The following is an 18,241-nucleotide window of genomic DNA, read 5'->3' as shown; positions in this document are numbered from 1 at the left end:
TCTGGACCTTCAGCAAGAAGGCAGGAATCAGGGGGAAGGGGGGAAGGCGTACAGCAACCAAGGAGGCCACCGAAGAGACAACGCCTCCACCCCCCAAGCACCCAACTCCGGGGTCCGAGAACAAAACAGGGGGAGTTGAGCATCCGCCCGGGAGGCAAACAAGTCCAGCAGGGGAGTCCCGAACCTCCGACAGATCAACCGGAACACCCTGGGGGAGAGACACAGGGAGAGGGAAGATGGAAACCTGCGACTCAAGGCGTCCGCCACCACATTGTCTACCCCCCGGATATGCTGAGCCGAGAGAGCCAGAAGATGACGCTCTGCCCAACCTGCAATCGCACAAGCCACCAAATTCAAGGAAGGGCTGCGAGTACTGCCCTGGTGGTTGACGTAAGCCACAGTCACGGTGTTGTCCGACCTCACCAGGACATTGCACCCCAGCAGACGGGAATGGAAGAAACGAAGAGCCCTGGCCACAGCAGACAGTTCCCTCCAATTGGACGAGCGACGGGACTCCATCCGGAGCCAGCGAGCCTGAACAGACCACTGGCCCAACGTGGCCCCCCAACCGGCCGCACTGGCATCCGTCGTCAACACCAAAGGGGGCGGCAGGTGAATCCACATCCCCTTCGAGAGATTCGCGGAATCCAGCCACCACTGGAGATCCGACACCACCCCCAAGGACACAGGCACAGACAGAGCATAGTCCCGAACTGGAAACGGCATCCAACGCTGAACATGCCACAGCAGAGGCCGCAGATGAACCCTGGCCCAGGGTACCGTGAAGACAGTAGCGGCCATATGACCCTGAACCTCGAGCCACTGAAGAAGAGGGGCCGCAGCCTGGGACAACAAGATCCGCAACAGGGACTGAAGACGCCGAATCCGAGAATCCGGCAGGAACACCTTGCCCAGGACGGAGTCGAAGACGGCCCCAATGAAAGTCCGTCGAGTCGCAGGAAGGAGTTGGCACTTTGGAAAGTTCACCAGAAACCTATGAGATTCTAGCGTAAGGATGGTCAATGAAAGGTGCTGAGACATGACCTCCGGGGAAGGAGCCTGGAGCAGCCAATCGTCCAGGTAGGGGAACACAGACACCCCCCGGAGGTGAAGAAGGGCCACCAAAGGAGCAACCACCTTGGTGAACACCCGGGGAGCGGACCGGAGACCAAATGGAAGAACACAGAACTGCCAATGATGACCCTCCAGGCAGAAACGCAGGAACATCTGATCCTCCCGGGCCACCGGCACATGAAGGTATGCGTCCTGGAGATCTAGAGTAGTAAACACCCATCCGGCCTGAATCAGTGGGATCACTCGCTGCAAGGTCTCCATCTTGAACGGGATTTTCTTCACAAACAAGTTCAGACTCCGGAGATTGATGACAATCCGGAATCCCCCCGTGACCTTCGGTACCAGGAAAACAATCGAATAGTTCCCCAGACCCCACTCCAACCTGGGAACCGGAACAATAGCGTTCTTGAGAAACAGGGCCTGAACACCGTCCCTCAAGGATTGACGACGGGAGTGGCACAAGGGAGTCGGAGTCCGCACCACACCCGAGGGAGGCGGAGGGGACAGGAACTCGATCCGATACCCCCGGTCCAGGACATCCAGCACCCACTGATCCGAGGTTGACAGACGCCAGGCTGGAAGGAACAACCTCAATCTCCCACCAACCATGGGTGTCACTCCAGCGGGATCCACGAACGGAGGGGCATAGTCAGGAACGCTGCGGCCCAGGACCAGCATCACGAGGAGGCTTCTTCTGGAACTTCCGAGGGAAACCCCGACCAGCACCACGAGAACCTTTAAAGGAGGATTGCTGAAACCGGGAAGGTTGACGAAAAGACTTGGCCTGCGAAGAGGAAAAATCTTTACGGGAAGGTTGCCTCCGGAAGGAAAAGGAATGTTTACGTTCTTTAAACACTTTATGCAGTTTGTCTTCCAAGGCATCCCCAAAGAGACGAGGGCCAGTAAAAGGTAAACGTAAGGCCATGGACCTCTGGGCGGCATCAGTATTCCAACCTTTCAACAACAGATTCCTACGAGCCGCGACAGAGGAACCACAAGACAGAGCAGAAGCACGTACGGAATCAAAGGCAATATCCGAGAGGAACTCAGCCTGACGTTCCATCGATTCCAGTAAATCCGGACAGCAACCACCCTCCTGCATAGTCGAGAACAAAGTCTTAAAGTCAGTCAAGAGTGATTGCGCCACATAAGCCCCGTAAATACCTGCACGGATGGCAAGGTGAGAACCAGCATATGATTTGCGCAAAGCAGTGTCAATCTTCCTATCCACCCCATCGCGAAGAATATTATCATCTGCCATGGAAGGACGACCAACCAAACTAGCGACAATGGAGTCCACCCGCACAGACTCAGGAAAGGACTCCTCCATGTCCTGCAAAGGGTAGAGTTTCGACATGAAGCGAGGCAACATAATATGATCCGGGTCCTTCCACTCATTTAACAGCACATCCATCACAAATGGATGAATAGGAAGCGAAGACGTAACAGGCTTCCGAAACTGCGGCAGAACAGCATCCGAGGAAGTACCAGCCACAGCGTCATCCGGAAACCCCATGTTCTCACGTACATGAGACAGCAAATCCGGCAACAGTTCCCTGGAGACATATTTTCCCTTTAGATCCACCGCACCCAAGGAAGCGTCATCAGAGGACCCAGAAGATGAAATGTCAGAATAAAGGGTCGCGCCCCCACCAGAACGCCCGCCAGCAGACTTCTTGGAGGACTTAATGTCAGATAAAGTCTCCAAAATCAGACGTTTCAACCTGTCCTCATCCAACCTGGGACGCTTCACCGCAGGCGCAGGATCCTCACTATCCGAAGGAGAAGAGGAATAGGACACAGGAGACACATGTCTCCGCTTCTTAAGATGTTTCCCCATCAAGAAACAGCAGGGTGCAAGAAACAGCAAATAAACCAGCAAGATCCACCACGGCAGCAGAGGAGCAGAGTAATGACAACCCACCTCCTTTATAACGAAACAGAACCAAGACAAACCCCGCCCCCCCCCCACCCCTCAGCAGAAACTGAAGGCGAGGCAAAAGGGGGCGTGGCCAGGACAGGACACTGAAAATCAGGCAGCGCGCGGCCGCCGAAGGCAGAATCGGACCAGCAGCGCATCCGGAGCCCACCCGGACGCTGCGACCACCGTTGGAAGAGAGAAGGAGCACTCGGTCCCCAACCCGAGTGCTCCAAGGCAGGCAGATCACGGAGCGCCCGGACCCCATCTCGGGCGCTCCACGAGAAGGCGGGACAGCAAAAGACTGAGCGCCCGGACCGCACACCGGGCGCTCAACAGCAAAAAGGGCCCCACCTGGATCCTCAGAGGCGAGAGCCTCGAACACCCAGCACACGGAGCGGCCGGACCCCAAACCGGGCGCTCCGGCAACAGAAATGGCGCCAAAACGCAGAGGAGGACAGCGGAGTACTCGGAGAACCCCAGTGCATCCGCAAGACAGAAAGGGAGCGCCCGGACACCAACCAGGACGCAGGCAGTAAAGAACGAGCGCATCGGAGCACATATACAAGGACTCTCCCTCCAGACAGCACAAACCCAAATACCGTAGGAAAGAGGGAAAGAATTCCAACAGGAGCAGCAGCAGCAGCAGGCACCACAGGAAGCCAGCACAGCCCAGCAGGACCAGCAACCAAGCACCTGAAGAGTCCAGGAAGCCCAGCAGCCCGACTCAAATGAAGTCCCACGGAGGTCCAGCAGCGCCCCCAAAGCCCAGCAGAGGAGGACACCACAGGACAACAGCAACTAGAAGCAGGTAAGTGCCCGGCACCTACCCCAGCGTCCCCGTCAGGTCCACTGACAGGAAACAAAACAGGATGTGCTTTTGGTTGGCTGGGTTCTTATAGCCCCTGACGGGAGGGTGGGTGGAGCCTAAAAAGCGTTTCCTGTTTTGTTTCCTGTCTTGTGGAATACCTCATTAGTGATGACTGGGTCGAGGACGAGGGACGTAGAGGTAATGTACCTCTTATTGCACTCCATGCAGGTTTTGGGAAGTCACGGCTCCACATTAGGTCTGTTTTGCTACAGATCCATTTCTTTTGTGTATACTATCGTTGGTATGTCCTTCGGTGGACTACCTTTATTCCTCTTCACATGATGTGCCCAATCTAATGCTCCGGTTTATAAAAAATGTGAAATATTTTTTACTGAGTAATAGCTAATCATTATAAAATCAAATAGCAGATAAGAAAGTGATGTGGAGTCCAGCCTGCTATTTTTTCTCCCACACTTGAAGAACATACCTTTCTTGTCTTTACATTTACTCTGGCTTCCACAAGAACAAAACAGAACATCAATTAACTATGCCATCCCTCGCTTGCTTTTACCGACAATCCCTAAAGAATCATTAATTCCTTATCACAGGCCACCTACGCTCTTAGTAGTAAACAGCTGTGAAAATGTGTTAAGTAACTTCATGCCTGCCCTCAAATATTTCGATCTCTCTCCCTGTTATAAAGCCATGAAGCATGAAAAGGAGTGACCTGTGAATGAATAAATACTTCCCTCTGTTGCAACACAGATCAATAACTCTGCAATATGAGATTTGTTAATGCTTAGTACTATTCTACCACATTCCACCTCTGTGCCTCAAAATTTTGACATTTTAACAAATCCAAGAAAGCTTAGGCCCTTGGCCAAAATACAAGAAATCCTGTAAAAGAGGAAATACTGAGTTTATATTTCTGCTCATCTTCATCCAGCTAAAAACAAAGCAGACTGATAAATCATGTCTGCTGCTAGGGCCTAACTACATACAACATTGTGCAACAATGTGGTCTAATAAGAAATGTGGTGTAATAAGAAATGTGCTGAGCATCGGTGGGCATGGATTTAAAGTTCAGCAATGCAGGGCAGTCTGAAATGAAGGATTTAATGTCTTGAACTTCAATGGCTATATATTATCTTTTAATACCATACAACTTGCAAACGCTTACTTAATCCATTGTACGTACATTATATTCATTTTTTTATAGCAATGAATGACAGGTATACATTAAATAAGTCTTGAAGGTTCACAGACCAGAAGATAGACTGGCAGAGCTGGAATGATGCCCAATTTCGTCTGTGTTTTTTTTTTACTTGAATTTACAGCAGAAACAAAATGCATGGTCCTTGACAATGATTTAATGTCTCCTTCTGACATAAATCCTGTTTCTTCGAATATCACCGTACACCTACTCTTTGCCCTGACACAACAAACTTGTTAACTAACAAGAGTTGTCCCTCGCATCTATTACTTTGCTGGCCATTTGCTTCTTTTGATTTCAATTGCATGGCTGGACTACCCTGAAATGGCCAATCCCACATATCTCAAAAAGTAAAAAGAGTGCTTGTAACTTACCTGAGCAGGGACCAGCATGACTTACTCCCTGTTCCGAGCTTTGCTGCTCCATCAAGCTTGTCTCAAACTCTTGTTCTGCCCTTAAAATATTGTCGAAGCTCAAAATTGGATATCCTGCTGGGTAAATAACTACTATTACATTTTCGATATTCCAATGTTTGTGAGCAATTGTTAATTAACACTTCACAGCACAGTCGACCAACTTACTGCAAAGAAACACATAACTCAGTAGGGGAAAAAATAACATAGACATTCTGTTAAAAAAAAAGAACTTTGGCCCATGTGCTGGTGTTAATATCTACATTTTTACAAACGGAGGTATCTGAAATATTTCCCCAAAATACTGATACAGTTTTAATTGGTCAGTTTGCTGAACTGCAAGGTCAACTGGATAAAGTTGCAACAACACTAAAACAGATGTTTGAAAAAAAGAAACAAAAAGCAAGAGGACGCATGAGGCAAAGGTCTACTCTCCATATTTAATATCAGTCTCCTCTCATAATTGAAAACCTAAGCAAAACACAGACAGCCCAGAAAATGGCAACTGTTTTATCAAAGTAAGCACTGTGACAATACCAACTTCCAATACTTTAGTCAACTGATAAGAGCTCTACTACTGACAAATCCATCATGGTGTGATTATTATCCAAAAACTTGAAGAAAATTCAGTGATATTTTGCTACTTAATAGGCTTTTCTGACGCACAATAGATGACATCAAAGGAGAGTATGTCACATAATGAACTGAGGCTGTAATTTAACACAGATGAGGGTCCAAAGGGATAATGGAGCACCGTGTTACATTATGCACATCATGACACTTTACCATAGAGTTTGCATCGCTTCTTAAACCATTAATTTGTGGCCCGCTTGCCTTTACATGGCAATTTACAATTTGTTATTCTCATCCCCATAGCGCCTTTGCGGCTATGGGGTTTATCAGGGTAGTAGAACATGTGCAGAAGTAAGCTGAACGACACTAGACAAGGTTTAAGTTTAAACTAATGGAACTTGATTGAGGCCTATCCATTGATATCAATAATGAGCATATTAAAAAAGAGGCGCATAACGCCATGTACAAAGTGAAATTCAGTGCCCCCTGCTGCAGCGGGGGCTTTGGGTAACAACAAGGGAACCACTGTAACTGCAAGTCCATCAGTTCACTGAAGGCAAACATTCTTGTAGTTTTGTCATAGCTACTAGAGCACATGTCAGCCAACAGGGAACATGGATGACATATTGACATGGGATGAAAAATAGTGCCATAGATTATTTGATACTGTTGCAATCTGAAGGCCTATAAGCAGTAGCCTAGGGAAAGAAACCCCACTTATTAACCATGATGGAAATTTAGTAATAATTACTAAACTAAAAAAGAAGGCAAAGTCTTTGGCCTTTGATATGGCAACCATTTTTCTAGGCGAAATTCGTAAAGGTCTATGTAGAAGATAACACCTGTAAGTGGAAATCTCTACTTGCCAGTACTAGTTAAGATTAAACTGGGTTACAACTTTGTAATAGTTTCAAAAAATTGATATATTACTTATATTTTGGCAGCATGAAACTCATAATCATATTCTATGTTGACTTCATTAGAGGGTGCACTGACAAAATACTTGTATATACCAAGCAATCATAATATCATTAACAAGACACATTGTAAAACATTTCTGACATTAGAGACAGATGGGGCCATAAACCACAGAACAAATTACATATAAAGTCCTGCAGTTATTATTTACAAGAAGCAATAGTCGTAAATGCATCGCTTGGTCCTATCGATCCTTGCTAGAAGTGACCTATCCAGAGCGTTTACACAGTAAAACAAAGTGGGAAGATAGCATGAGCAGGTCAGTTACTGAAAAAGCGTGGGAGAAGAATTTATTACTCATGCACACGTGGTCTCTAGGGATGGCAGGCTCAAATATACACAGTTCAGTTATGTGCACATGACTTATATGACACCTAAGAGACTTAGGGTCCAATTTATATTTTGGCGGACAGAGTTAACTCTGTTAGGGCGACGGATAAATTATTCTGCTGCCCTGACAGAGTCCCTGACTGCAAAATTAAGAAATGTGCGCTGGCCCAGCAGACATTTCTACCATTGGTAGGAACTGTCATCACGGGGTTCCTGTCAATTCAATTGTAATTTTACCATAGAGCTCTGTCATGATGAAGCTGTAGAGCAAACGTATAAAGCTTTTTTTTTTATTTCAAAAAGAAAATCCCAAAGTGTTTTTTTAATTTCAAATGCAAAAAACTTGCCCCCTTGTCAAGGAAGCCTCTGCCTATTGCTAGGGGGACACTATGGCCAGGTTTTTCCTGGTGGGTACGGGCATTGAAAAACGGCGAAATGTCCCCACCATTTAAATTAGGTGGATGGACATGCAAGGATGGGTATCCGGTATATAAAGGCACCAGGAGTTTCGCTGACTGACTGACGCCAGTGCGTGTGATTCGTTCCACCGACTGAAGTAACCCTTGACACTGCTAACTAAATATTACGTAACCTGGTCCTGAAGATGGCCTAACTTGACTACAGGCCTGAAATGCCGTTGACTTGCACAGCGAAACTCCTGGCGCCTTTATATACCTGACACCCTTCCTTACTTGTCTTTATTCATGTACCATTAATTGCCTGGGTATCTTGGAATGTGAAATAAATTTTAACTTCACCCTCCTTTGTTGCGTTCACCACAATCGCTGTATATACCACATCGCATGTCACTTGTGCCGCCATGAAACCTTCATGAGCACTTGTGCACAGTATGTTACTGGTTACATGTAATTTAATGTAACGCAGTGCTACCGCCTCATGTGCTTGTACATATGAAGTTTAATATGTCCAACATGATCAGCAATTGAAATACAAATTATCTCTTGAAAAAATGTCTCCCTGGCTTTCTCCCCTTTTGATTAATCGATGGTAATTAACTGGGCCCAGTATACTTGTACGCAAAATAATACCCTTGTTTGAGACACTGTTGTTTGTTACATACTACTGCCCTAGTCTCCATGTGGTTTAAGGGTTACCTCCTGTAGTCCGATACTGCTGCAACGGTGAGTGACACAGCCTCTGGGGAGCCGTGTAAGAGTAGTCTGTGGAGGGCGAACATCGTAAGGTGCAGGGAGCTCCGCACAGCTCCAGTCACTGGGTCATTGTGCTGACGCAATCGAATCCCCTGGTTGGAGTGATTTGCACATTCGTGTCAGCAGATTCCTTAAGTAGCATTGTCATCGAAAGGTAACTAGAACGCTGACTGTTGTCTATGTTTTTATATCCTCCAGGCGGAGTTGTGCTGGTGTACGAATCAGCTAATCCAAGCACGTATCCGCGATTTCACTTGCTGAAGATAAATTTGCACATTGATTGCCGAATTGTGCGTGTGTGCGAATCAGCTTATCCCCAACGTATCCCCGGTGTACACCGCTGAAGGGCAACTTCCATGCCGACTGTCAGCAATGCTTCAGTTGAACAGCTAAAGTGTTTCATTTGCATTTTCGTTTTTTTTACTCTGGCAGGAGTAGACTATATGGTTAAAGGTTGAAGTTGGTGAGCATCAATCTAATTCAATTGACTTACAAGCCATTACAGAAGGATATCTGCTAGCCATGTCTTCCAGCGCTATAGGAGTATGGACATAAAGAGATTTACATAAAGCAAAATATATATATATTCACTGAAAAAAACATACGTTTCAGGCACGTTATAGTTAGGAATTAGCATTTAAAAAACCTTAGAAATTCACTGAAGAAACCATCGGTTTCTGGGGCGTTATAGTTAGGTGGACTTTTCACTCGTACAAAACCATTGAAATTCCCCCGTTATAGTTAGTTCAACTAACTATAACTCGCGCACCCGCAATGCACTGCTGATGACGTCACATATTACATCACTCATGACATGGTCAGTGACATCACTGATGACATCTCAAATTGCGTTGCAGAGAGGTGTAAAAAGTGGCACGGCCTGGACCACCTCTCTGCAACGCAGCTCACTGGAAGCACCTGGTGGGCTAGTTAGCCCCCAGGGGCCCTCAGGATTGAAGGGGAATTATTTCCCCAACTTAATACGCGCCATAGGGCGTGTTTGCACAGGTCATCTCAGGCCCCGTCCCTTCCCTTCCCCACTGTGTAAACACGCCCTGTGGCCGTTTTAAGTTGGGAGATTAAGTCCCCTTGAATCCTGAGGGTCCCTAGGGGCAAAATAGCCCACTAGGTACGTCCAGTAAGCGCCATTACAGAGAGGTGAAAAAAGGGGCATGGCCTGCACCACCTCTCTGCAACGCAGAGCAGTGGCGCTTACTGGAAGCACCTGGTGGGCTAGTTTGCCCCCAGGGTCCCTCAGGATTTAAAGCAAATTATTTCCACAACTTAAACCGCGCCACAGGGCGTGTTTGCACACGTCACCTCAGGCCCAGTCCCCTCCCTTCACCACTGTGTAAACACGCCCTGTGGCCGTTCTAAGTTGAGAGATTAAGTCCCCTTGAATCCTAAGGGTCCCTAGGGTTAAACTAGCCCACTAGGTACCTCCAGTAAGCGCCACAGAGCTGCGTTGCATAGAGGTGTACAAAGGGGCGTGGCCTCAGAACACCTGTCTGCAACGCAGCTCCCTGGCGCATACTGAAGATACCTGTTGGGCTAGTTGGCCCTCAGGGACCCTCAGTATTAAAGGGGAATTAATTCCCCAACTTACAACTGGCCAGGGGGCGCGTTTGCTGAGTGCTGCAAGGAGGGGGCGTGGCCTCCGGCGCGATGCCGGTCCTTTATTTATTTTATTTTTTTAAGAAGTAGGGCTGTGTGGCCCCCCTTCTTTTTCTAATTTATTGGCCCTGGGGACCCCATCCCCCAGGGCCTGCACCCTAATTTTTTTTGTTGAAAAAAATAAATTTGGAAGGGGGCCGCGTGGCCCCCCTCCCAAGGCCTTAATCGGCCCCGGTGACCCCAACCTCCGGGTCATGGCCTTTTTTTTTTTATTCTTTAGGAGGGGGGCTGCGTTGCCCCCCTCCTCAGGCCACTTATGGGCCCGGGGACCCCATCCCCCGGGGCCGGCCTTTGTTTTTTATTATTTTTTAAAAATATATATTTATAGAAACACCTAGGACATGCTGGACAAACCGTATGTACCTATCACCATGACGATTTGCGTGATATTCCTTAAAAGGCAACTATGCATACAATTAATCCACGTGGAATGTATTTACACCGCTAGTGAAGCTCTGACGTGAGTGACGCCCTACCGTGCCTAATCCCGGTGCCCCCGCCGGTGGGTACTCTCCAAGTAGACACCCTTGTCATTTATTTATACAAATATGGGTAGCTATTGACGGGCACATTTAATACACACGCACACCAAGCCATTCAAAAGGGATTCGACAAAAATTCGACCAAACTATGCAAGAAACCCGCCTCACGGTTAATAAAACACACATTCACCGCCGGATGTGTAATACTTTTTATTTTACTCTCTGGAAAGGAGACGAACCTCACTTGAGAGTCACAGCGTGCTCCTGGCTGAGCCCAGTGCTGTGTTACACCCACCAGTGCCCGCCGAGTGCCACACACCTCTGTGTTGTATTCCACCAGCTAGTGCGTATGCTATGACACTCTCTAGCCCATGTGCACTGTAACACCACCCCGTGAATATGTCATGCCACACTTGCCTTCGCACGGGTTATATTGCCCCATCTAACGTGCCTTCCTCGATGCCTATATTATAACGCACAGCGCTATGCCATACATATTACAATCTGGGATCCATATCTTTGTCACAGTGCATATGCAACGTTACACTCCCCAGCACATATTTTATATTACAACTTTAGAGACTAGTTAGGTTACACAACACTGCCCTGTGCATATTACACTCCAAGGCGCATATCGCATAGCACGCGCTAGTGCCTGTGCTATCTCGCGCTCTCCAATTAATCTGCCATTGCGCACAATGTATTGCATATTATATTTCACGCCCCGGTTCATCTTATATCACACTTTTTGGTGCATAGTTTATACCATATACTATATCTAGTTTTCATTTTCAATCGTGCTCTCTATGTTCTATATAACACTGCGTCCACCTACCCTTTTCACGGGCATTACATTTTGCGATGGGGGGTGGAGGGTCAGGGGGTGTTTCTGCTAAGTGAGCCCGGAGTCACAGTCACAAACGTCCTCTTCTTCCTGAATAAAAGTGAGATTATGCTGCTTACTTGTTCATATTTTAAGTAGTTCGCACAGACACACATTTTAAAAACAATAAAGTTCCTAATACCCACCTTCTCTGAACAGTTAGCTTGCTGCCCCATCCACCTCCTCCCTATCCTCTGTTGTCTGAATCCATGGACTAGCCTCCTCCCTCCTGCCATGCATGGTCTGATGTGCTGCCACTGCCCTCCATTTAGCATGATGTACCAGTCCACTCCTCCTGCCCTCCATTGCCCAATTCTATGGCCCATCATTGACCTCCTGCTTAGCCTCTGTGCTTAGCTTGCTGCCCCTATTCTCCTTCCCCCTGCCCTCCGATGTCTTTGTGTATGCCCCTGCTCCATCCTTTTTGCCCACCATGTTCCATGGACCTGCCACTCCTATCTACTCTGAGTGTTCTGTTGAGCTGCCACTCCCCTCCCACCTGCCTAGCATTGTCAGCTGACTGTAACCTGTCCTTGCCACCTCCACTCTGCCTGTCCACATGCCATGCCCCTATCCCCTTCCTCCTGTCCTCCATGGTCCATTTTACTGCCACATCCTTCTGCCCTCCCTGGTCTGTTGTGATGCAACTGCTCCTCCTGCCTGCCCCGTGCGGTCTGTTGTGAGGCCCCTTCCCCTGAACTCCCTTGTCTGTGACCCTCCCTTCTATCCTCCAGGGTACTTTGTGCATGCCCCTGCACCCTCCTTCTTGCCCATCATAGCCATTGTGCTGCCACTAACCCTCCTGCTTGCCATGCATGGTCTTCTGTGCTGCCATGGCCCCTCCCACCTTCCCTGTGTGGTCAGCTTTTGCCCCTGACCCCCTCCCACCTTCCCTCCATGGTCTGTGTGTATGCCACTATAGCCTCACTCTTGCTCTCCATGGTGTGTCTTGTTTCTAGTGCCCATCCTGCCTGACCTCCATGGTCATCTTGCTGCTCCTGCCCTGCCCCCTTGCCCCCAGCCCTCTGTTTCCATGTGCAGACCCCTATTTCCTCCCTCCTGGCTTGTCTGTTCCATTGTAATGCCCCTGATCCGTCCCTCCTGCCCTTTATGGTCTGTTATGCTGCAGCTTTCTCTCCTGTCTGTCCATTATGGTCAGCTAGCTACCACTGCCTCTTTCCCCTCTGTTCTCTATTGTCCATGTGCATGTGCATGGTCCTGTCCCCTCCCTATTGCTTTCTATGGATTGTTGTGCTGCACTCCCATCCCGCATGCCCTGTGTGGTGTATTGTGCTGCTGCAAACCCTGATGCCTGCCCTGTAGGGTCAGTTTGGTGCACCTCTCCATGTCCCTCCTGTCCTCTGTTATCCGAGTCCATGTCCCTACCCCAATTCCTCCTGCCTACCATGATCCAATGTACCATACTTGCGAACATTTTGAACTTGGTAAGAGGGAGATTTTGAAAACAAAACTGGGGTATTGATTTTCCCCTTTGAGTTACATTGAAAAAGAGGAGATTGTAGACAGGAGACAGATCAAATAAAGCCCATTTGAGCTTAAAAACATTGGACGTTTCCTGGCTGAAACGGGTCTGTTGGCATGTATGGTTGTACTACCACTGCCTCTTCCTTCTGCCCATAATGATCTATTATATTGCCACAGCTTCTCTTGCCAGTCCTGTATTGTTGGTTTGTTGCCCCTGGTCCCCTTCCACTGCCCTCCATAGTCTGTTGTGCTGCCACTGCCCTTCCTGTCTGCCCATTGTGGTCAAATTGATGCCTCTGCACTCTCCTACCTGCCTTCAATTTTCAGAGTCCGTGCCCCTGGCCTCTGCCTCTCAACAGTATCCCAATGAACAACTAGATTGCTAACATTCTATATTTATTACAAAAGTGTGGAACGCCCGACGTCATCTTGATGTAATCAAAACTGTAATACCTAGAGCATTTCCTTTAGAAATTACATATATGAGAGGGTCTTATTTGCATCAAAATTATGGTTAGTGCTCTAAAAAACTAAAATGAGGACATATTTTCTGAGTTTTCAAATAGCGACAAAGAACTTTTAAATTATTTGTAATCTTTATGTTTTTTTATCCAGTTGACCACTTGATTAAATGTTGCACTTAGGGGAGAGGATGTGGTGTTACTTCCAGAGCTGCAGACTTTGCAACTGGGGAGCCAGGTTGGAGTTTCTGCTTCAGCTCAACATTCTGTGATTCTGGTCAAATCACTTAATCTCCCCATGTCTACAACCAAAATGAATTTGATCTTGTGTGATGTAACCAATGCTCATGTAAAGCACTCCAATACCTGACAAGTCTGCACTATATAAAACTGCAACTACACAAAAAAATAAGTGTTTTGCACACTTCTGTCATTGGGCTACATGTGGGCTACATCTGGGTGATATTTGTGCTGCATTTGGGCTCTTTTGTCTCTGGTGGCCATCTTGGGAGATTTATTTGTTATGAAGTTTCCTAATTTCCTCATTTACTACAGTCTCCTCAGTAGGAAAAACTTTCAGTTTTTTACTTTGATTCCATCAAGAAGGCATTGAGATGTGTCACACATTTGCCATAAATTCAGAATGTTAGCACTCTAGTTGCTCATTAGATCACTGTAGTAAAGCTACTACTCACCAGGGAAGTCTGCTGCTGGTATTAAAAGTGCATGTTTCAGTCTGCATATCAGAATTTTTTTATGAAATAGAAGAGGATTTGAGAAGTCAAAATGTGCCCTAATTTTTCTTCCTGCAGCACTAATCATAATTTCTATGGCAAAATAACCCCCCTCATTTTGTTCCTTTTGAAATTAAATGTTGTAAGAGTTACCACTTTATTCCAATCAAGATGGCTTCAGGTGTGCAATACGTTAGTCATAAGTAGGACTGTTAGCGCTCTAGTTGTTCTTTAGAACACTCTGGGAAGCTGCAGTAGAACACAAAGGAATCAACTGACAGTCTCTGCCCTTGTTGGATGTACATGTTTTACTGAGAATGTCAGACTTCATTCTCACATGACTGAGAAAGATAATGTGAATTTACAGAAAATATGCTCTCAGTTTAGCTTATAGATCACCTTCCAAACCTCTGTGGGAAAAGCATGAGAAAATAGTTTTCTCTCAAACATGATTCATGATATCACAGCAGAAGGCTTTTTCACTTGGTAAAATCACCTTAGAACACATCAATCAATCAATCAATCAATCAATCAATCAATCAAAGCATTTATATAGCGCACTACTCACCCAGAGGGTCTCAAGGCGCTGGGGGGGGGGGGGGGCATCCGCTACTGCTCGAACAGCCAGGTCTTGAGTTGCTTCCTGAAGGCGAGGTGGTCCTCGGTCAGGCGGAGGTGGGTCGGGAGGGAGTTCCAAGTCTTGGCGGCGAGGTAGGAGAAGGACCGTCCCCCTGTGGTGGCTCTTCGGATGCGGGGGACGGCGGCGAGGGCGTGGCCGGTCGATCGAAGCTGGCGTTTGGGAGCGTAGAAGTTGAGGCGGCTGTTGAGGTACCCTGGGCCTTGGTTGTGTAGGGCTTTGTGTGCGTGGGTGAGGAGACGGAAGGTGATTCTCTTGTTGACCGGGAACCAGTGCAGGTCTCTCAGGTGTCCGGAGATGTGGCTGCGACGGGGGATGTCCAGGATGAGTCATGCTGAGGCGTTCTGGATCCGCTGGAGTCTCTTCTGGAGTTTGGCGGTGGTTCCGGCGTAGAGGGAGTTGCCGTAGTCCAGATGGCTGGTGACGAGGGCCTGGATGACCGTCTTCCTGGTCTCGGTGGGGATCCACCGGAAGATCTTACGTAGCATGTGCAGGATGTTGAAGCACGACGAGGAGACGGCGTTGACTTGTCTGGTCATGGAGAGGGAGGAGTCCAGGATGAAGCCCAGGTTGCGTGCGTGGTCTGTTGGTTTAGGTGCGCTGCCTAGGGCGGGGGGCCACCAGGAGTCGTCCCAGGCGGAGGGTGAAGATCCCAGGATGAGGACTTCCGTCTTGTCCGAGTTCAGTTTCAGGCGGCTGTTCTTCATCCATTCGGCTACCTCTTTCATCCCTTCGTGAAGGTTGGCTCTGGCGGTGGCGGGGTCGTTGGTGAGGGAGAGGATCAGCTGGGTGTCGTCGGCGTAGGAGATGATGCTGAGGTTGTGCTGGCGTGCGATGTCTGCGAGGGGGCTCATGTAGACGTTGAAGAGGGTTGGACTAAGCGAGGAGCCTTGAGGGACGCCACAGATGACTTCGGTGGCTTCTGATCTGAACGGGGGGAGACGGACTCTCTGTGTCCTTCCGGCGAGGAAGGAGATGATCCACTCCAGTGCCTTCTCCTGGATTCCGACGTTGCTGAGGCGCTGCACTAGTGTACGGTGGCAGACAGTGTCGAAGGCCGCGGAGAGGTCTAGGAGGATGAGGGCTGCTGTTTCTCCGTTGTCAAGCAGGGCTCGGATGTCATCGGTGGCTGCGATCAGGGCGGTCCTAAAATGAGTATGGTACCATCAACAAATTATTTATAATGTAACTAAAGTCTAAAAACCTTCTATTAACTGCAATGCTTTTTAATGAGGTGCTATCATGTATATTTGTCCCAAGATGGCTGCCAACACTTCTTGGATGAAGTACTGACAGCCAATCAGATCTCATGATGAGATGTTTGGTTAGGCTCCGCCCAGATATATCTATCTTTTTAACTCTTATTTTCTCAGGAACTACCAAACGGATTTACACCATTAAAGCAAAAGGCACAAATCTGAACTGAGGACTACCTTTTTACCAAATTTGGTGTAATTCCGTTCAGCAGTTCGGGCTGTAGCTGCGTCAACAGGTCCTACGGGAAAATGCATGGGGAAAACGCGTTTTGGGACCCCCTTTTTTCTCAGCCCCCGCTTGATGAATCACCGTGAAATTGTTAGGATAGGAGCGGACCGGAGCTGGCCAAAAGTTTGGAAAATTTCGCGAAGATTCGTCAATCGGCGCCAACGTTATTCCAAATAGAATGTAGCGGATTTCCTATGGAAAATAGGTCCTAACTATAACTACCTACTGGCGACTGCCAGTAGGTAATATATATATGTTGATGTAGCCAAAAAGGGACTCAACATTTTGAGGTGGTACCACCAGGGCTTGTTTGGAATGACTTTGAAACCAGGGACCAAAGAACATGTGTTGTTAGTGGCGAATAGCTATCAGGATGACGATCTGCTAGTCTGGGCCAACAGATACAAAGATGTATTTGCAGATAAATTGGGATGCATTCAAGGATTTAAGCACCTTATCAAGGTAAAAGATCAGGTGGTCCAAGTTAAACATAAGCTACGCAACGTACCGTACAGAGTTAGGGATGACCTGTCAGAAGAGTTGAGGAAGATGTGTGAATCAGGGGTCATTGAACCTATTGAATCATCTCTTTGGTTATCTCCGCTAGTCGTTGCATGCAAAGAAAATAGTAGTTTGAGGGTGTGCATCGATTTGCGGAGTCTGAACCAAAAAAATGGGTGGATTCCCATCCTCTACCACATATTGATAATATTCTGTCAAAATTTGCAGGAGCCAAATATTTTTCAAAAATTGATCTCTCTTCAACCTATCATCAGGTGGAGCTGGAGAGTGGGTGTAAACATTTCACAGTGTTTGTTTCCCCTGTGGGGTCTTTTCAGTTTAAGAGGATGCCATCCGAGCTTGCCTCAGCAGCCTTGGTGTTCCAACATATCATGGAAAAGGTATTGGAGGGTGTAGAGGACACGGTTGTGTTTCAGGACGACATTCTTGTGGCAGGTAGATCCAAGGTATTACATGACAAACATCTTATGGAGGTGTTGATCAAGCTCCAGGAAAAGGGCATAGTTGTCAATGAATAACAAGCATTTGCAATGCAATAGGTCTCGCCTTACTGAAAGTTTCAGCTATTCGCATTGCAAATGATAATATTTGTTAGATTTTATTTTGTTAAAAAATATCCCAGCAGTAGCATAAGTAATAAAAGAAAATCCATGAAGCAAGAAATGGGTGCAGTACCACAGGCTGTTACTAGGTGTCTTTGTGGAGTTGTAAAGGGACCTCTATTAGCCATATGACGGACTGCACCCTTACTTATGCTACTGCTGGAATACTTTTGTAACAAAAAAAGTGGTCTAGCATTAGTTGTGTTAGAGCTATTGGCATTGTAAATGGTAATGTATTTTACCTATGTGTTATGGAGTGTATGTATGTGGTGTGTAGTGGAATTATGTGGGTTGAATAGGATTAGTTAGTTGTGTAATTGTGTGGGGTGGGAAAGTGTGGTGTGGATAGGATTTGTGGCATGGTGTACTATGGAGTTATGTGGATAGTAATGATGTGCTATTTAATGTACTGGAATCATGTGGAGGGGGATTCTGTGTTATGGAGTGCAATTATGTGGAATGGTATTTTGTGTTGTGGAGTGGTATGTAGTGGAGTTTAATTATGTGGTGCGCTGTTGAATTTTGTGGTATGATGTGGAATTGTGTGGCGTGGTTTGGATTTGTGTGGTGTGTACTATATATATGTGGTATGTTGTGTAATTGTGTTGTTGAGTTGCAGTGGAATGGTGTTGTGGAGGGAAATAATGTGGTTTGGTGTTGCATTATGTTCTGTGCATTGGAAATGTGTGGAGTTGAATTGTGTGGTGTGGAACTGTGTGGATAGTGTTGCATTTTTGTAACAAAAAAACAACAAATAGGAGCTAAGCTCCAGAGCTCTGTGTTTGGGTATTAAA

The 18,241-nt window shown here is 47.2% G+C and overlaps 1 protein-coding gene across 2 annotated transcripts in view; it reads right to left on the bottom strand.

The window, feature by feature from the left end:
* Positions 1-18,241, bottom strand: part of LOC146821359 (uncharacterized) — a 157,137-nt gene that overhangs the window by 74,989 nt on the left and 63,907 nt on the right. The window contains exon 5 of one of the 2 annotated variants that reach the window (XM_085612306.1): positions 5,391-5,504. In XM_085612306.1, the coding sequence (XP_085468432.1) occupies positions 5,391-5,504 (114 nt within the window). Of the gene's footprint in view, positions 1-5,390; positions 5,508-18,241 lie in introns of both variants that reach the window. The other variant, XM_085612307.1, reaches the window with a different exon arrangement.

Source organism: Triturus cristatus, chromosome 6, assembly GCF_964204655.1.
Source record: "Triturus cristatus chromosome 6, aTriCri1.1, whole genome shotgun sequence".
Classification (NCBI taxonomy): Eukaryota; Metazoa; Chordata; class Amphibia; order Caudata; family Salamandridae; genus Triturus; species Triturus cristatus.
The sequence above is the reverse complement of the archived record's forward strand: the minus strand, read 5'-3'. Positions and strand labels throughout refer to the sequence as shown.